The sequence below is a fragment of the Oncorhynchus masou genome, chromosome 23 (genome assembly GCF_036934945.1).
Source record: "Oncorhynchus masou masou isolate Uvic2021 chromosome 23, UVic_Omas_1.1, whole genome shotgun sequence".
Taxonomy (NCBI): Eukaryota; Metazoa; Chordata; class Actinopteri; order Salmoniformes; family Salmonidae; genus Oncorhynchus; species Oncorhynchus masou.
This window is the reverse complement of record NC_088234.1, coordinates 60,949,106-60,962,449: the sequence shown is the minus strand read 5'-3', so window position 1 is coordinate 60,962,449 and position 13,344 is coordinate 60,949,106. Positions and strand designations below refer to the sequence as shown.

The 13,344-nt window shown below is 44.2% G+C and overlaps 1 protein-coding gene across 9 annotated transcripts in view; it reads left to right on the top strand.

Moving 5' to 3' along the window:
* The window catches only part of LOC135511151 (zinc finger MIZ domain-containing protein 1-like), a 274,149-nt gene that overhangs the window by 196,748 nt on the left and 64,057 nt on the right, over nt 1-13,344 (top strand). For 7 of the 9 annotated variants that reach the window (XM_064932731.1, XM_064932728.1, XM_064932726.1 and 4 more), the window contains 2 exons: nt 1,644-1,785; nt 12,572-12,689. In XM_064932731.1, coding sequence (XP_064788803.1) covers nt 12,621-12,689 — 69 coding nt within the window. In that variant the 5' untranslated portion in view covers nt 1,644-1,785; nt 12,572-12,620. Of the gene's footprint in view, nt 1-1,574; nt 1,786-12,571; nt 12,690-13,344 lie in introns of all 9 variants that reach the window. The other 2 variants (XM_064932727.1, XM_064932729.1) reach the window with 2 other exon arrangements.

Sequence of the window (13,344 nt, the reverse complement as noted above, 5' to 3'; positions counted from 1 at the left end):
ATTCCAACCCAATAATTGAGTTTGCTGACGACACAACAGTGGTAGGCCTGATCACCGACAACGATGAGACAGCCTATAGGGAGGTCAGAGACCTGACAGTGTGGTGCCAGGACAACAACCTCTCCCTCAATGTGAGCAAGACAAAGGAGCTGATCGTGGACTACAGAAAAAGGAGGGCAGAACACGCCCCCATTCACATCGGCAGGGCTGTAGTGGAGCGGGTGGAGAGTTTCAAGTTCCTTGGTGTCCACATCACGGTTCAAACACACCAAGACAGTCATGAAGAGGGCACGGCAACACCTTTTCCCCCTCAGGAGACTGAAAAGATTTGGCATGGGTCCCCAGATCCTCAAAATGTTCTACAGCTGCACCATCGAGAGCATCCTGATCGGTTGCATCACCGCCTGGTATGGCAACTCCTCTGCATCTGACCTTAAGGTGCGACAGAAGGTACTGCGTTCGGCCCAGTACATCACCAAGCTTCCTGCCATCCAGGAGTCCCCCTTTGTTATCACACTGCTGCTACTCGCTGTTTAATATCTACGCATAGTCACTTCAGCCCTACCTTTACCCCTACCTGCATGTACACATGACCTCTAACCTGTACCCCCACACATTGACTCGGTACCGGTAACCCTGTATATAGCCTCATTATTGTTATTTTATTGTTACTTTTTATTTTATTTTTTACTTTAGTTTATTTTGGTTAAGGTCTTGTAAGTAAGCATTTCACGGTAAGGTCTACATGTTGTATTCGGTGCATTTGACAAATAACATTTGATTTGATGATTTTTGTTTGTTGGAAAGGTGGCATCCTATGACGGTGCCACGTTGAAAGTCACTGAGTTCTTCTGTAAGACCATTCTACTGACAATGTTTGTCTATGGAGATTACATGGCTGTGTGCTTGATTTTATACACCTGTCAGCAACGGTGTGGCCGAAGTAGCCAAATCCAATAATTTGAAGGGGTGTCCACATACTTTTGAATATATAGTGTGTATGAATGTACAGTATGGAATTATACACACACACACACACACACACACACACACACACACACACACACACACACACACAGCAGAGCTATTCCATGCTGTCAGTAGCTCCTTAGATACCTGTGGCTGAAAATACAACAACGCCTGTCCAACAAGTATTAGCTGAACATTGATGTTTCTATTTCCAATTCATTAGATACAGTACAAAGTCACTGAGACACGACTAGTCCACTACATCACCAGGGTTCGGCTCAATTCCTTTTCAATTCAGGAAGTACAATGAAACTACATTTCCAATTCTCTTCAATGCTTTTTAATTGGGAACATTTGGAATTGGAATTTGTTTTACTTTTTGAATTGACTGGAAATGAAATGGATTTGAGCCCAACCCCGAGCACTACTACATGCTGCCCTGATACATGGCTGTTGTTGACTCCTATCGCATCTAACCATAGGAATGTACAGCCACGTGTTAGTCAGGGTAATTCCACCCAGTGATATCCCGGTGCCCCAGCCACTGTCTACTGTATGTGTGACTGTTAATCAACCAGTATACAACTCTAACCCCACTACCACAGATACCACAGATACATTTAAACGGAAAGCTGACGTCCTATCTTCCTGTCCTGTCTCTCCGCTCCAATCAGCCAATCCCAACGAGGAGCTGCGGTTGACCTTCCCGGTCCGGGACGGCGTGGTATTGGAACCTTTCCGGTTGGAACACAACCTCGCCGTCAGTAATCACGTCTACCACCTGCGACCGTCGGTACATCAGACCCTCATGTGGAGGTGAGATATGGAGAGACAGACACACACATTCGACCGTCCATGGAGTCTTTTTCTGTACCTCTACAAATGTTCTTCCTCTAATAGAATGGCCTATCCATGGCAACCATGATGTTAACATTCCCTGGACAATATTGATTGCTGCATTCAGCGCATGGACAGGAGAGGAAGATAGGAGGGAGAGGTGAGAGAGGAGATAGGAGAGAGAGGAGATTGGAGAGGAAAGAGAGAAGATAGGAGAGGAAAGAGAGAAGATAGGAGGGAGAGGAGAGAGAGGAGATTGGAGAGGAAAGAGAGAAGATAGGAGGGAGAGGAGAGAGATGAGATTGGAGAGGAATTAGAGAAGATAGGAGGGAGAGGAGGGAGAGGAAGGAGAGGAGAGAGAGGAGATTGGAGAGGAAAGAGAGAAGATAGGAGGGAGAGGAGAGAGAGGAGAGGAGGGTTGGAGAGAAGGACCATGTGTTAACCTGGACAGTGAGACAGAAAGAATTAACGCAACCTCCCTACTTCACAGAAACAGAACAAGATGCTACAACAAAGCTCCCTCCCTACCACACTCCCTCCCTCCCTCCCTCACTCCCTCCCTCACTCCCTCCCTCCCTACCACACTCCCTCCCTCACTCCCTCCCTCCCTACCACACTCCCTCACTCACTCCCCGTAGAACCATGTTTTCACCTCGCTTGGTTTCCTCCAGACGTGGAGGTTCTTGCTATAGAGATCACAAACAAAGGCATTGCCTACAGGGGGGAGATGGAGAGAAAGAGAGGCAGAGTGAGGTTGTGCAGAGAGAGGGGGCTGAGCCGAGAGAAAGAGAGGTTGAGGAAGGGGGGGGGGGGGGGGTTAAGGAGAGAAAGGGGGGGCTCAAGCCCTCTCCATTTCTCTCCATCCCTTTCAATCTTTCTAATTCTCTTTCCCTGGTTCTGTAGTAGTAGTTAGAGGTCAGTTTAGGGTCGGGAGGGGAAACAGTTCATCAGTAGCCACAAGGTCAGACAGTGGTGCAGTGGTAGAGGGCTGGAGAGTCAGTGTGTCCCTGTGAGTGGTGCACTGATCTACTACAGGTCTGCCTATCTACAGATCTGCCTATCTACAGGTCTGCCTATCTACAGGTCTGCCTATCTACAGGTCTGCCTATCTACAGGTCTGCCTATCTACAGGTCTGCCTGGCTGCAGGTCTGCCTGGCTGCAGGTCTGCCTATCTACAGGTCTGCCTATCTACAGGTCTGCCTGGCTGCAGGTCTGCCTATCTACAGGTCTGCCTATCTACAGGTCTGCCTATCTACAGGTCTGCCTATCTACAGGTCTGCCTATCTACAGGTCTGCCTATCTACAGGTCTGCCTATCTACAGGTCTGCCTATCTACAGGTATGCCTATCTGCAGGTCTGCCTATCTGCAGGTCTGCCTGGCTGCAGGTCTGCCTGGCTGCAGGTCTGCCTATCTGCAGGTCTGCCTATCTGCAGGTCTGCCTGGCTGCAGGTCTGCCTATCTGCAGGTCTGCCTGGCTGCAGGTCTGCCTGGCTGCAGGTCTGCCTGGCTGCAGGTCTGCCTATCTGCAGGTCTGCCTATCTGCAGGTCTGCCTATCTGCAGGTCTGCCTATCTACAGGTCTGCCTATCTACAGGTCTGCCTATCTACAGGTCTGCCTATCTACAGGTCTGCCTATCTACAGGTCTGCCTATCTGCAGGTCTGCCTATCTACAGGTCTGCCTATCTACAGGTCTGCCTATCTACAGGTCTGCCTATCTGCAGGTCTGCCTATCTACAGGTCTGCCTATCTACAGGTCTGCCTGGCTGCAGGTCTGCCTGGTTGCAGGTCTGCCTGGTTGCAGGTCTGCCTGGCTGCAGGTCTGCCTGGTTGCAGGTCTGCCTATCTTCAGTTGTACCTGACTGCACTTGTGCCTTGTTGCAGGGATGCCTGGCTGCAGGTCTAAGCGGTTGCAGGTCTGAGAGGCTGCGGTGCTTTGGAGGGATTTGTAGTGCTTGTAAACTCTTGTGGGAGCCCTTAGTAGGCTGCAGACGGAGTGATATGATGTGAGGAAGCTGGGAAGGACTGCAGTGGGAGAGAGTGTGGAGACACCTGCTGGAACATACCTGTAACTGCGGCCAGCGCTGTCTGTTCTGAGGACACTGTTCCTCCAGTTTTGTAGCACTGATTGTCTTCACTGCCCTTCCACAAAATTTGTACTTTTACCTGACAACGACACTGAGTACGGTTACATGCGTACAATAATGTGATTATTGTGGATAGTCGGATTAATATAATAATTAGATAAAACATTTTTACATGCTTTGCAAGAAGAACGATTTCCCTAATAAACCTGTTTACATGGACACATCTGAAATCAGGCCACCTGATGGCAATCTGAAAATAAACGTTCTACCACAATGAAGATGTTATTTCTGGAAAGCATATTTGATTCTGATTTTGGACATATAAAGTTGGTATGTGAAAACTACCTTTAAGACACATGCATTCTGAACTCACTTCCCTCGCACTAAAGAGGGAGGCTCTCGGCTGGTGCTCGCACATACACCAATCAATTACACCGCTGGAACGTTGATTAAGGTGTTTACATGTCCTAATAATGTCAACCGTTGCTCAGACAACCAGGTGTTTAAATCGTTGTGTGCTTACCTTGATTTTGACCTCACGCCAATGAAGATAAGCAGGGGGAGGTGTTTACATGTCCTAATAATGTCAACCGTTGCTCAGACAACCAGGTGTTTAAATCGTTGTATGCTTACCTTGATTTTGACCTCACGCCAATGAAGATAAGCAGAGGGAGGTGTTTACATGTCCTAATAATGTAAACCGTTGCTCAGACAACCAGGTGTTTAAATCGTTGTATGTTTACCTTGAGTTTGACCTCACGCCAATGAAGATAAGCAGAGGGAGGTGTTTACATGACTATTTCATCATCTGTCTACTGCCATAATCAGTTAATATGGAATTATTACTGTGCATGTACACATACTCAATGTTACAGTAGATTATGTTGTGTGTTTTGGATCATAATGAATCACGGCTCTGGTTTTTCCGTGTCTTGTCCAACATTTTCACATGTCCTCAGAAAGTGATGTCTCAAAACAATTTCAATACTTTTAATAGACAATATACTCCTTTGAGTGGGTTGTATTTTCCTTTGAGTGGGCTATATTCTCCTTTGAGTGGACTATATTCTCCTTTGAGTGGGTTGTATTTTCCTTTGAGTGGGCTATATTCTCCTTTGAGTGGGTTGTATTCTCCTTTGAGTGGGCTATATTCTCCTTTGAGTGGAATATATTCTCATTTGAGTGGGTTGTATTTTCCTTTGAGTGGGCTATATTTTCCTTTGAGTGGACTATATTCTCCTTTGTGTGGGTTGTATTCTCCTTTGAGTGGGCTATATTCTCCTTTGAGTGGACTATATTCTCCTTTGAGTGGGTTGTATTCTCCTTTGAGTGGACTATATTCTCCTTTGAGTGGGTTGTATTCTCCTTTGAGTGGACTATATTCTTTTTTGAGTGGACTATATTCTCCTTTGAGTGGATTGTATTCTCCTTTGAGTGGACTATATTCTCCTTTGAGTGGACTATATTCTCCTTTGAGTGGGTTGTATTTTCCTTTGAGTGGGCTATATTCTCCTTTGAGTGGACTATATTCTCCTTTGAGTGGGTTGTATTTTCCTTTGAGTGGGCTATATTCTCCTTTGAGTGGACTATATTCTCCTTTGAGTGGGTTGTATTCTCCTTTGAGTAGGCTATATTCTCCTTTGAGTGGACTATATTCTCCTTTGAGTGGGTTGTATTTTCCTTTGAGTGGGCTATATTCTCCTTTGAGTGGACTATATTCTCCTTTGAGTGGGTTGTATTCTCCTTTGAGTGGACTATATTCTCCTTTGAGTGGACTATATTCTCCTTTGAGTGGGTTGTATTCTCCTTTGAGTGGACTATATTCTCCTTTGAGTGGACTATATTCTTTTTGAGTGGACTATATTCTCCTTTGAGTGGATTGTATTCTCCTTTGAGTGGACTGTATTCTCCTTTGAGTGGACTATATTCTCCTTTGAGTGGGTTGTATTTTCCTTTGAGTGGGCTATATTCTCCTTTGAGTGGACTATATTCTCCTTTGAGTGGGTTGTATTTTCCTTTGAGTGGGCTATATTCTCATTTGAGTGGACTATATTCTCCTTTGAGTGGGTTGTATTCTCCTTTGAGTAGGCTATATTCTCCTTTGAGTGGACTATATTCTCCTTTGAGTGGGTTGTATTTTCCTTTGAGTGGGCTATATTCTCCTTTGAGTGGACTATATTCTCCTTTGAGTGGGTTGTATTCTCCTTTGAGTGGACTATATTCTCCTTTGAGTGGACTATATTCTCATTTGAGTGGGTTGTATTCTCCTTTGAGTGGACTATATTCTCCTTTGAGTGGGTTGTATTCTCCTTTGAGTGGACTATATTCTCCTTTGAGTGGACTATATTCTCCTTTGAGTGGACTATATTCTCCTTTGAGTGGGTTGTATTCTCCTTTGAGTGGACTATATTCTCCTTTGAGTGGACTATATTCTCCTTTGAGTGGGCTATATTCTCCTTTGAGTGGACTATATTCTCCTTTGAGTGGGTTGTATTCTCCTTTGAGTGGGCTATATTCTCCTTTGAGTGGACTATATTCTCCTTTGAGTGCATTGTATTTTCCTTTGAGTGGGCTATATTCTCCTTTGAGTGGACTATATTCTCCTTTGAGTGGGTTGTATTCTCCTTTGAGTGGACTATATTCTCCTTTGAGTGGACTATATTCTCTTTTGAGTGGGTTGTATTCTCCTTTGAGTGGACTATATTCTCCTTTGAGTGGACTATATTCTCCTTTGAGTGGGTTGTATTCTCCTTTGAGTGGGCTATATTCTCCTTTGAGTGGACTATATTCTCCTTTGAGTGGGTTGTATTTTCCTTTGAGTGGGCTATATTCTCCTTTGAGTGGGTTGTATTCTCCTTTGAGTGGACTATATTCTCCTTTGAGTGGACTATATTCTCCTTTGAGTGGGTTGTATTCTCATTTGAGTGGGCTATATTCTCCTTTGAGTGGACTATATTCTCCTTTGAGTGGGTTGTATTCTCCTTTGAGTGGGCTATATTCTCCTTAGAGTGGACTATATTCTCCTTTGAGTGGGTTGTATTTCCTTTGAGTGGGCTAAATTCTCCTTTGAGTGGGCTATATTCTCCTTTGAGTGGGTTGTATTCTCCTTAGAGTGGACTATATTCTCCTTTGAGTGGACTATATTCTCCTTTGAGTGGGTTGTATTATCCTTTGTGTGGGTTGTATTATCCTTTGTGTGGGTTGTATTCTCCTTTGAGTGGGTTGTATTCTCCTTTGAGTGGGCTATATTCTCCTTTGAGTGGGCTATATTCTCCTTTGAGTGGGTTGTATTCTCCTTTGAGTGGACTATATTCTCTTTTGAGTGGACTATATTCTCCTTTGAGTGGGTTGTATTCTCCTTTGAGTGGGCTATATTCTCCTTTGAGTGGACTATATTCTCCTTTGAGTCGGTTGTATTTTCCTTTGAGCGTGCTATATTCTCCTTTGAGTGGGTTGTATTTTCCTTTGAGTGGGCTACATTCTCCTTTGAGTGGACTATATTCTCCTTTGAGTGGGTTGTATTTCCTTTGAGTGGGCTATATTCTCATTTGAGTGGGCTATATTCTCCTTTGAGTGGGTTGTATTCTCCCTTGAGTGGACTATATTCTCCTTTGAGTGGGCTATATTCTCCTTTGAGTGGACTATATTCTCCTTTGAGTGGGTTGTATTATCCTTTGTGTGGGTTGTATTCTCCTTTGAGTGGGCTATATTCTCCTTTGAGTGGACTATATTCTCCTTTGAGTGGGTTGTATTTTCCTTTGAGTGGGCTATATTCTCCTTTGAGTGGACTATATTCTCCTTTGAGTGGGTTGTATTTTCCTTTGAGTGGGCTATATTCTCCTTTGAGTGGGTTGTATTCTCCTTTGAGTGGACTATATTCTCCTTTGAGTGGACTATATTCTCCTTTGAGTGGGTTGTATTCTCATTTGAGTGGGCTATATTCTCCTTTGAGTGGACTATATTCTCCTTTGAGTGGGTTGTATTCTCCTTTGAGTGGACTATATTCTCCTTTGAGTGGGTTGTATTTCCTTTGAGTGGGCTATATTCTCCTTTGAGTGGGCTATATTCTCCTTTGAGTGGGTTGTATTCTCCTTAGAGTGGACTATATTCTCCTTTGAGTGGGCTATATTCTCCTTTGAGTGGACTATATTCTCATTTGAGTGGGTTGTATTATCCTTTGTGTGGGTTGTATTCTCCTTTGAGTGGGTTGTATTCTCCTTTGAGTGGGCTATATTCTCCTTTGAGTGGACTATATTCTCCTTTGAGTGGGTTGTATTTTCCTTTGAGTGGGCTATATTCTCCTTTGAGTGGACTATATTCTCCTTTGAGTGGGTTGTATTCTCCTTTGAGTGGACTATATTCTCCTTTGAGTGGACTATATTCTCCTTTGAGTGGGTTGTATTCTCCTTTGAGTGGGCTATATTCTCCTTTGAGTGGACTATATTCTCCTTTGAGTCGGTTGTATTTTCCTTTGAGCGTGCTATATTCTCCTTTGAGTGGGTTGTATTCTCCTTTGAGTGGACTATATTCTCCTTTGAGTGGACTATATTCTCCTTTGAGTGGGTTGTATTCTCCTTTGAGTGGGCTATATTCTCCTTTGAGTGGACTATATTCTCCTTTGAGTGGGTTGTATTTTCCTTTGAGTGGGTTATATTTTCCTTTGAGTGGGTTGTATTCTCCTTTGAGTGGACTATATTCTCCTTTGTGTGGGTTGTATTTTCCTTTGAGTGGACTATATTCTCCTGTGAGTGGGCTATATTCTCCTTTGAGTGGGCTATATTCTCCTTTGAGTGGGCTGTATTCTCCTTTGAGTGGGCTATATTCTCCTTTGAGTTTGTTGTATTCTCCTTTGAGTGGGCTATATTCTCCTTTGAGTGGGCTATATTCTCCTTTGAGTGGGTTGTATTCTCTTTTGAGTGGGCTATATTCTCCTTTGAGTGGGTTGTATTCTCCTTTGAGTGGGCTATATGCTCCTTTGAGTGGGTTGTATTCTCCTTTGAGTGGGCTATATTCTCCTTTGAGTGGGCTATATTCTCCTTTGAGTGGGTTGTATTCTCCTTTGAGTGGACTATATTCCAGGTAATTCTACTCCTATAATCCCTAATCTCCTAGTATTAGTAATACATGCACTGTTTTACCTCAGATAAGTGTCCCCTTGAAGTTTTACCTTGGACCTTAATGAAAGTGCTACATTACAACTCTGTCTGTCTGTCCGTCTGTCCGTCTGTCCGTCCGTCCGTCCGCCCGCCCTTTCCTTGAATGCAATAAAATCCAGTCCACAAAGCTCCTGAGTTGAGCAACATCTCTTCTCCCTCTCTTTCCCTCCTTCATTTTCTCTCCCTCTCTTTCCCTCCTTCACTTTCTCTCCCTCTCTTTCCCTCCTTCACTTTCTCTCCCTATCTTTCCCTCCTTCACTTTCTCTCCCGATCTTTCCCTCCTTCACTTTCTCTCCCTCTCTTTCCCTCCTTCACTTTCTCTCCCTCTCTTTCTCTCCTTCACTTTCTCTCCCTCTCTTTCCCTCCTTCACTTTCTCTCCCTCTCTTTCCCTCCTTCACTTTCTCTCCCTCTCTTTCCCTCCTTCACTTTCTCTCCCTCTCTTTCCCTCCCTCTTTCCCTCCTTCACTTTCTCTCCCTCTCTTTTCCTCCATCACTTTCTCTCCCTCTCTTTTCCTCCATCCTGCCACTCTCACCTTCTCTTCCACCCTTTTCCTTTCTTCCTCCATCCTATCTTTCTTAGTCTAGTCTTTACATTCCATATCCCTTCTCTCTCTCCCTCTCCTTCTCCCCTCTCCACCCATTCCTTTCTGCTTTTCAGCATGGTATCATAAACTTAAGCCTTTATCAGCTCTGAGCAGGGCTGTAGAACCCTGGCTACCCCAGTGCATCATGGGGGGTTGTTTCACAGTGTTCTTTGTTTGGAGGAATTGTAGCTGTGATGGAGATAAACGTGGCATGATGGAGGAATGAGGGATAGAGGAGTGACTGATTTACCACCACTACACCTATTAATCCATTGTCTTCTCCCTCTGAGCCACCCGCCACATCAATTACAGAGGTAGAGAGGGAGGACGGGGGAGAGGTAGTGAGAAAGAGTGAAAGGGGAGAAATAGTGAGATCGAGGGGAAAGGTAGAGCGAAGGAGAGCGAGAGGGATTGAGATAAGAGAGGGAATGAGGGAGAAAAAGAGACAGAGAGAGAGAGAGGCTGTACTATCTGCTGTGAGGAGTAGCTGTACTAGTCAATCAGAGGGGCAGACAGTATTGATAACCTTAAACAGGAGGTGTGCTGCTGCCTGTCTGTCTTTTTACTGGGAGATAATGCGTATGGTGACGTCACCTAGGGCTTTGTGGGGGACCTCTCCCCCCTGAGCGATGTGTAATTGGGGCCAGGATTTTGTAGGATGAGCTGTTCACGTAGGTGATAGCCAACAGCAACATTATTTTTGTTAGATTATGTTCACGTAGGTGATTATCATCATCATTAATGTTGTTGTTTTCAACATAACTGGATTGCAGTGAAACGTAAATCCAGTAATCAAGTAGCTACTTAGCGCATTTTAGATTTGGTTCTGGGTTCCAAGATTACTTACAGTTGAAGTCGGAGGTTTACATAAACGGTAGCCAAATACATTTAAACTCAGTTTCACAATTCCTGACATTTAATCCTAGTAAAAATTCCCTGTCCTAGGTCAGTTAAGATCACCACTTTATTTTAAGAATGTGAAATGTCAGAATAATAGTAGAGAGAATGATTTATTTCAGCTTTTATTTCTTTCATCACATTCCCAGTGGGTCAGAAGTTTACATACACTCAATTAGTACTTGGTAGCATTGCCTTTAACGTGTTTAACTAGGGTCAAATGTTTCAGGTAGCCTACCACAAGCTTCCCACAATAAGTTGGGTGAATTTTGGCCCATTACTCCTGACAGAGCTGGTGTAACTGAGTCAGGTTAGTCGGCCTCCATGCTCCACACACACTTTCTCAGTTCTGCCCACAAATGTTCTATAGGATTGAGGTCAGGGCATGGTGATGGCCACTCCAATACCTTGACTTTGTTTTCCTTAAGCCATTTTGCCACAACTTTGGAAGTATGCTTGGGGTCATTGTCCATTTGGAAGACCCATTTGCAACCAAGCTTTAACTTCCTGACAAATGTCTTGAGACATTGCTTCAATATATCCATATAATTTTCCTCCCTCATGAAGCCATCTATTTTGTGAAGTGCACCAGTCCCCCATGCAGCAAAGCACCCCCACAACATGATGCTGCCACCCCCATGCTTCACGGTTGGGATGGTGTTCTTCGGCTTGCAAGCCTCCCCCAAATTCCTCCAATCATAACGGTGGACATTATGGCCAAACAGTTCTATTTTTGTTTCATCAGACCAGAGGACATTTCTCCAAAAAGTACGATCTTTATCCCCATGTGCAGTTGCAATCCGTAGTCTGGCTTTTTTATGGTGGTTTTGGAGCAGTGGCTTCTTCCTTGCTGAGCAGCTTTTCAGCTTTTTATGTCAATATAGGACTCGTTTTACTGTGGATATAGATACTTTTGTACCTGTTTCCTCCGGTCCTTTGCTGTTGTTCTGGGATTGATTTGCACTTTCCGCACCAAAGTACGTTCATCTCTATGAGACAGAACGCGTCTCCTTCCTGAGCGGTATGACGGCTGCGTGGTCCCATGGTGTTTATACTTGCGTACTATTGTTTGTACTGATGTACGTGGTACCTTCAGGCATTTGGAAATTGCTCCCAAGGATGAACCAGACTTGTGGAGGTCTACACTTTTTTTTCTGAGGTCTTGGCTGATTTATTTTGATTTTTCAATGATGTCAAGCAAAGAGGCACTGAGTTTGAAGGTGAGGACTTGGAATACATCCACAGGTACACCTCCAATTGACTCAAATGATGTCAAGTAGCCTATCAGAAGCTTCTAAAGGCATGACATTTTCTGGAATTTTCCAAGCTGTTTTAAGGCACAGTCAAATTAGTGTATGTAAACTTCTGACCCACTGGAATTGTGATACAGTGAATTATAAGTTAAATAATTTGCCTCTTAACAATTTTTGGAAAAATGACTTGTGTCATGCACAAAGTAGATGTCCTAACCGACTTGCCAAAACTATAGTTTGTTAACAAGACATTTGTGGAGTGGTTGGTAAACAAGTTTTAATGATTCCAACCTACAGTGTATGTAAACTTCCGACTTCAACTGTATGTACTAACAATGTTATGTATATCTCTGTCTCAAGACCTGTCCTAACGAAGCTGTATCTCTGTCCTTCCCTGTAAATAACCTGTCCTAACCAAGCTGTATCCGTCTGTCCTTCCTTGTAAAGAACCGGTCCTAACCAGGCTGTATCTGTCTGTCCTTCCCTGTAAAGAACCTGTCCTAACCAGGCTGTATATGTCTCTTTCCCTGTAAAGAACCTGTCCTAACCAAGCTGTATATGTCTCTTTCCCTGTAAAGAACCTGTCCTAACCAAGCTGTATCTGTCTCTTTCTCTGTAAAGAACCTGTCCGAACCAGGCTGTATCTGTCTATTTCCCTGTAAATAACCTGTCTTAACCAAGCTGTCTCCGTCTCTTTCCCTGTAAAGAACATGTCCTAACCAAGCTGTACCTCTCTTTCCCTGTAAAGAACCTGTCCCAACCAAGCTGTATCTTTCTTTGTCTTCCAGAGTGTTGATGGCGTCACGTTAGACTAGAGGACAGGAAGCAGTCATCAAGATGAACGCGTTGCCGTCAATGGATCGGCACATCCAGCAGACCAACGACAGGCTGCTGTGTATCAAACAGGTAAGAAACACATATCTGTAAATGCACAGAGGGCCTTAATGTCTTAAATGAAAGGCAATTTGTAGATCAGTGAGATCGAATAGGTTGCTGTGTATCAAACAAGTGAGACAATAGCAACTAGCAAAACCAAGGTTGTGTGTTCAGATCCTGGGTTCAGATCCTGGAAGAATCAAATTCCCACATTGTATGTATATTATTGTCTGAGTTTTGGCATGTTAAGTGGCATTGGCAGATCTTTTGAAAAGAAGGTTTGCTTGAATCCAAGGTGGTTGTTACAGTGCAGTAGATGTCTGCACAGCCCCTTGCTCTGCTCATGAGACTCCTCCAGCCTACAGCTGCTCTTTCCACACACCATACCGCCTTATATGGCAATCTCTACCCATTAGCTACAGACCAGGTTGCACTGGGGCAGAGAGAGGGAGAGACGGAGAGAGAGGGATGCCCTGTTAAGTGCAAGAGACTCTCTAACTTCTAACTGTACTTCCACATACTCTTCAGTTGATCTCTGTCCTTTAGTCTCTTCCATTCTCTCTTCAACTCCTCCCTTCTACTCCTTCTCTGATTCACTGACATCTTGTTCTGTAATGGATAGCGCTGCACTGAGACCTAATAGCAAGTGAGTACAGATGTCTGCCCGCATGCTGCCAGTGGGTTA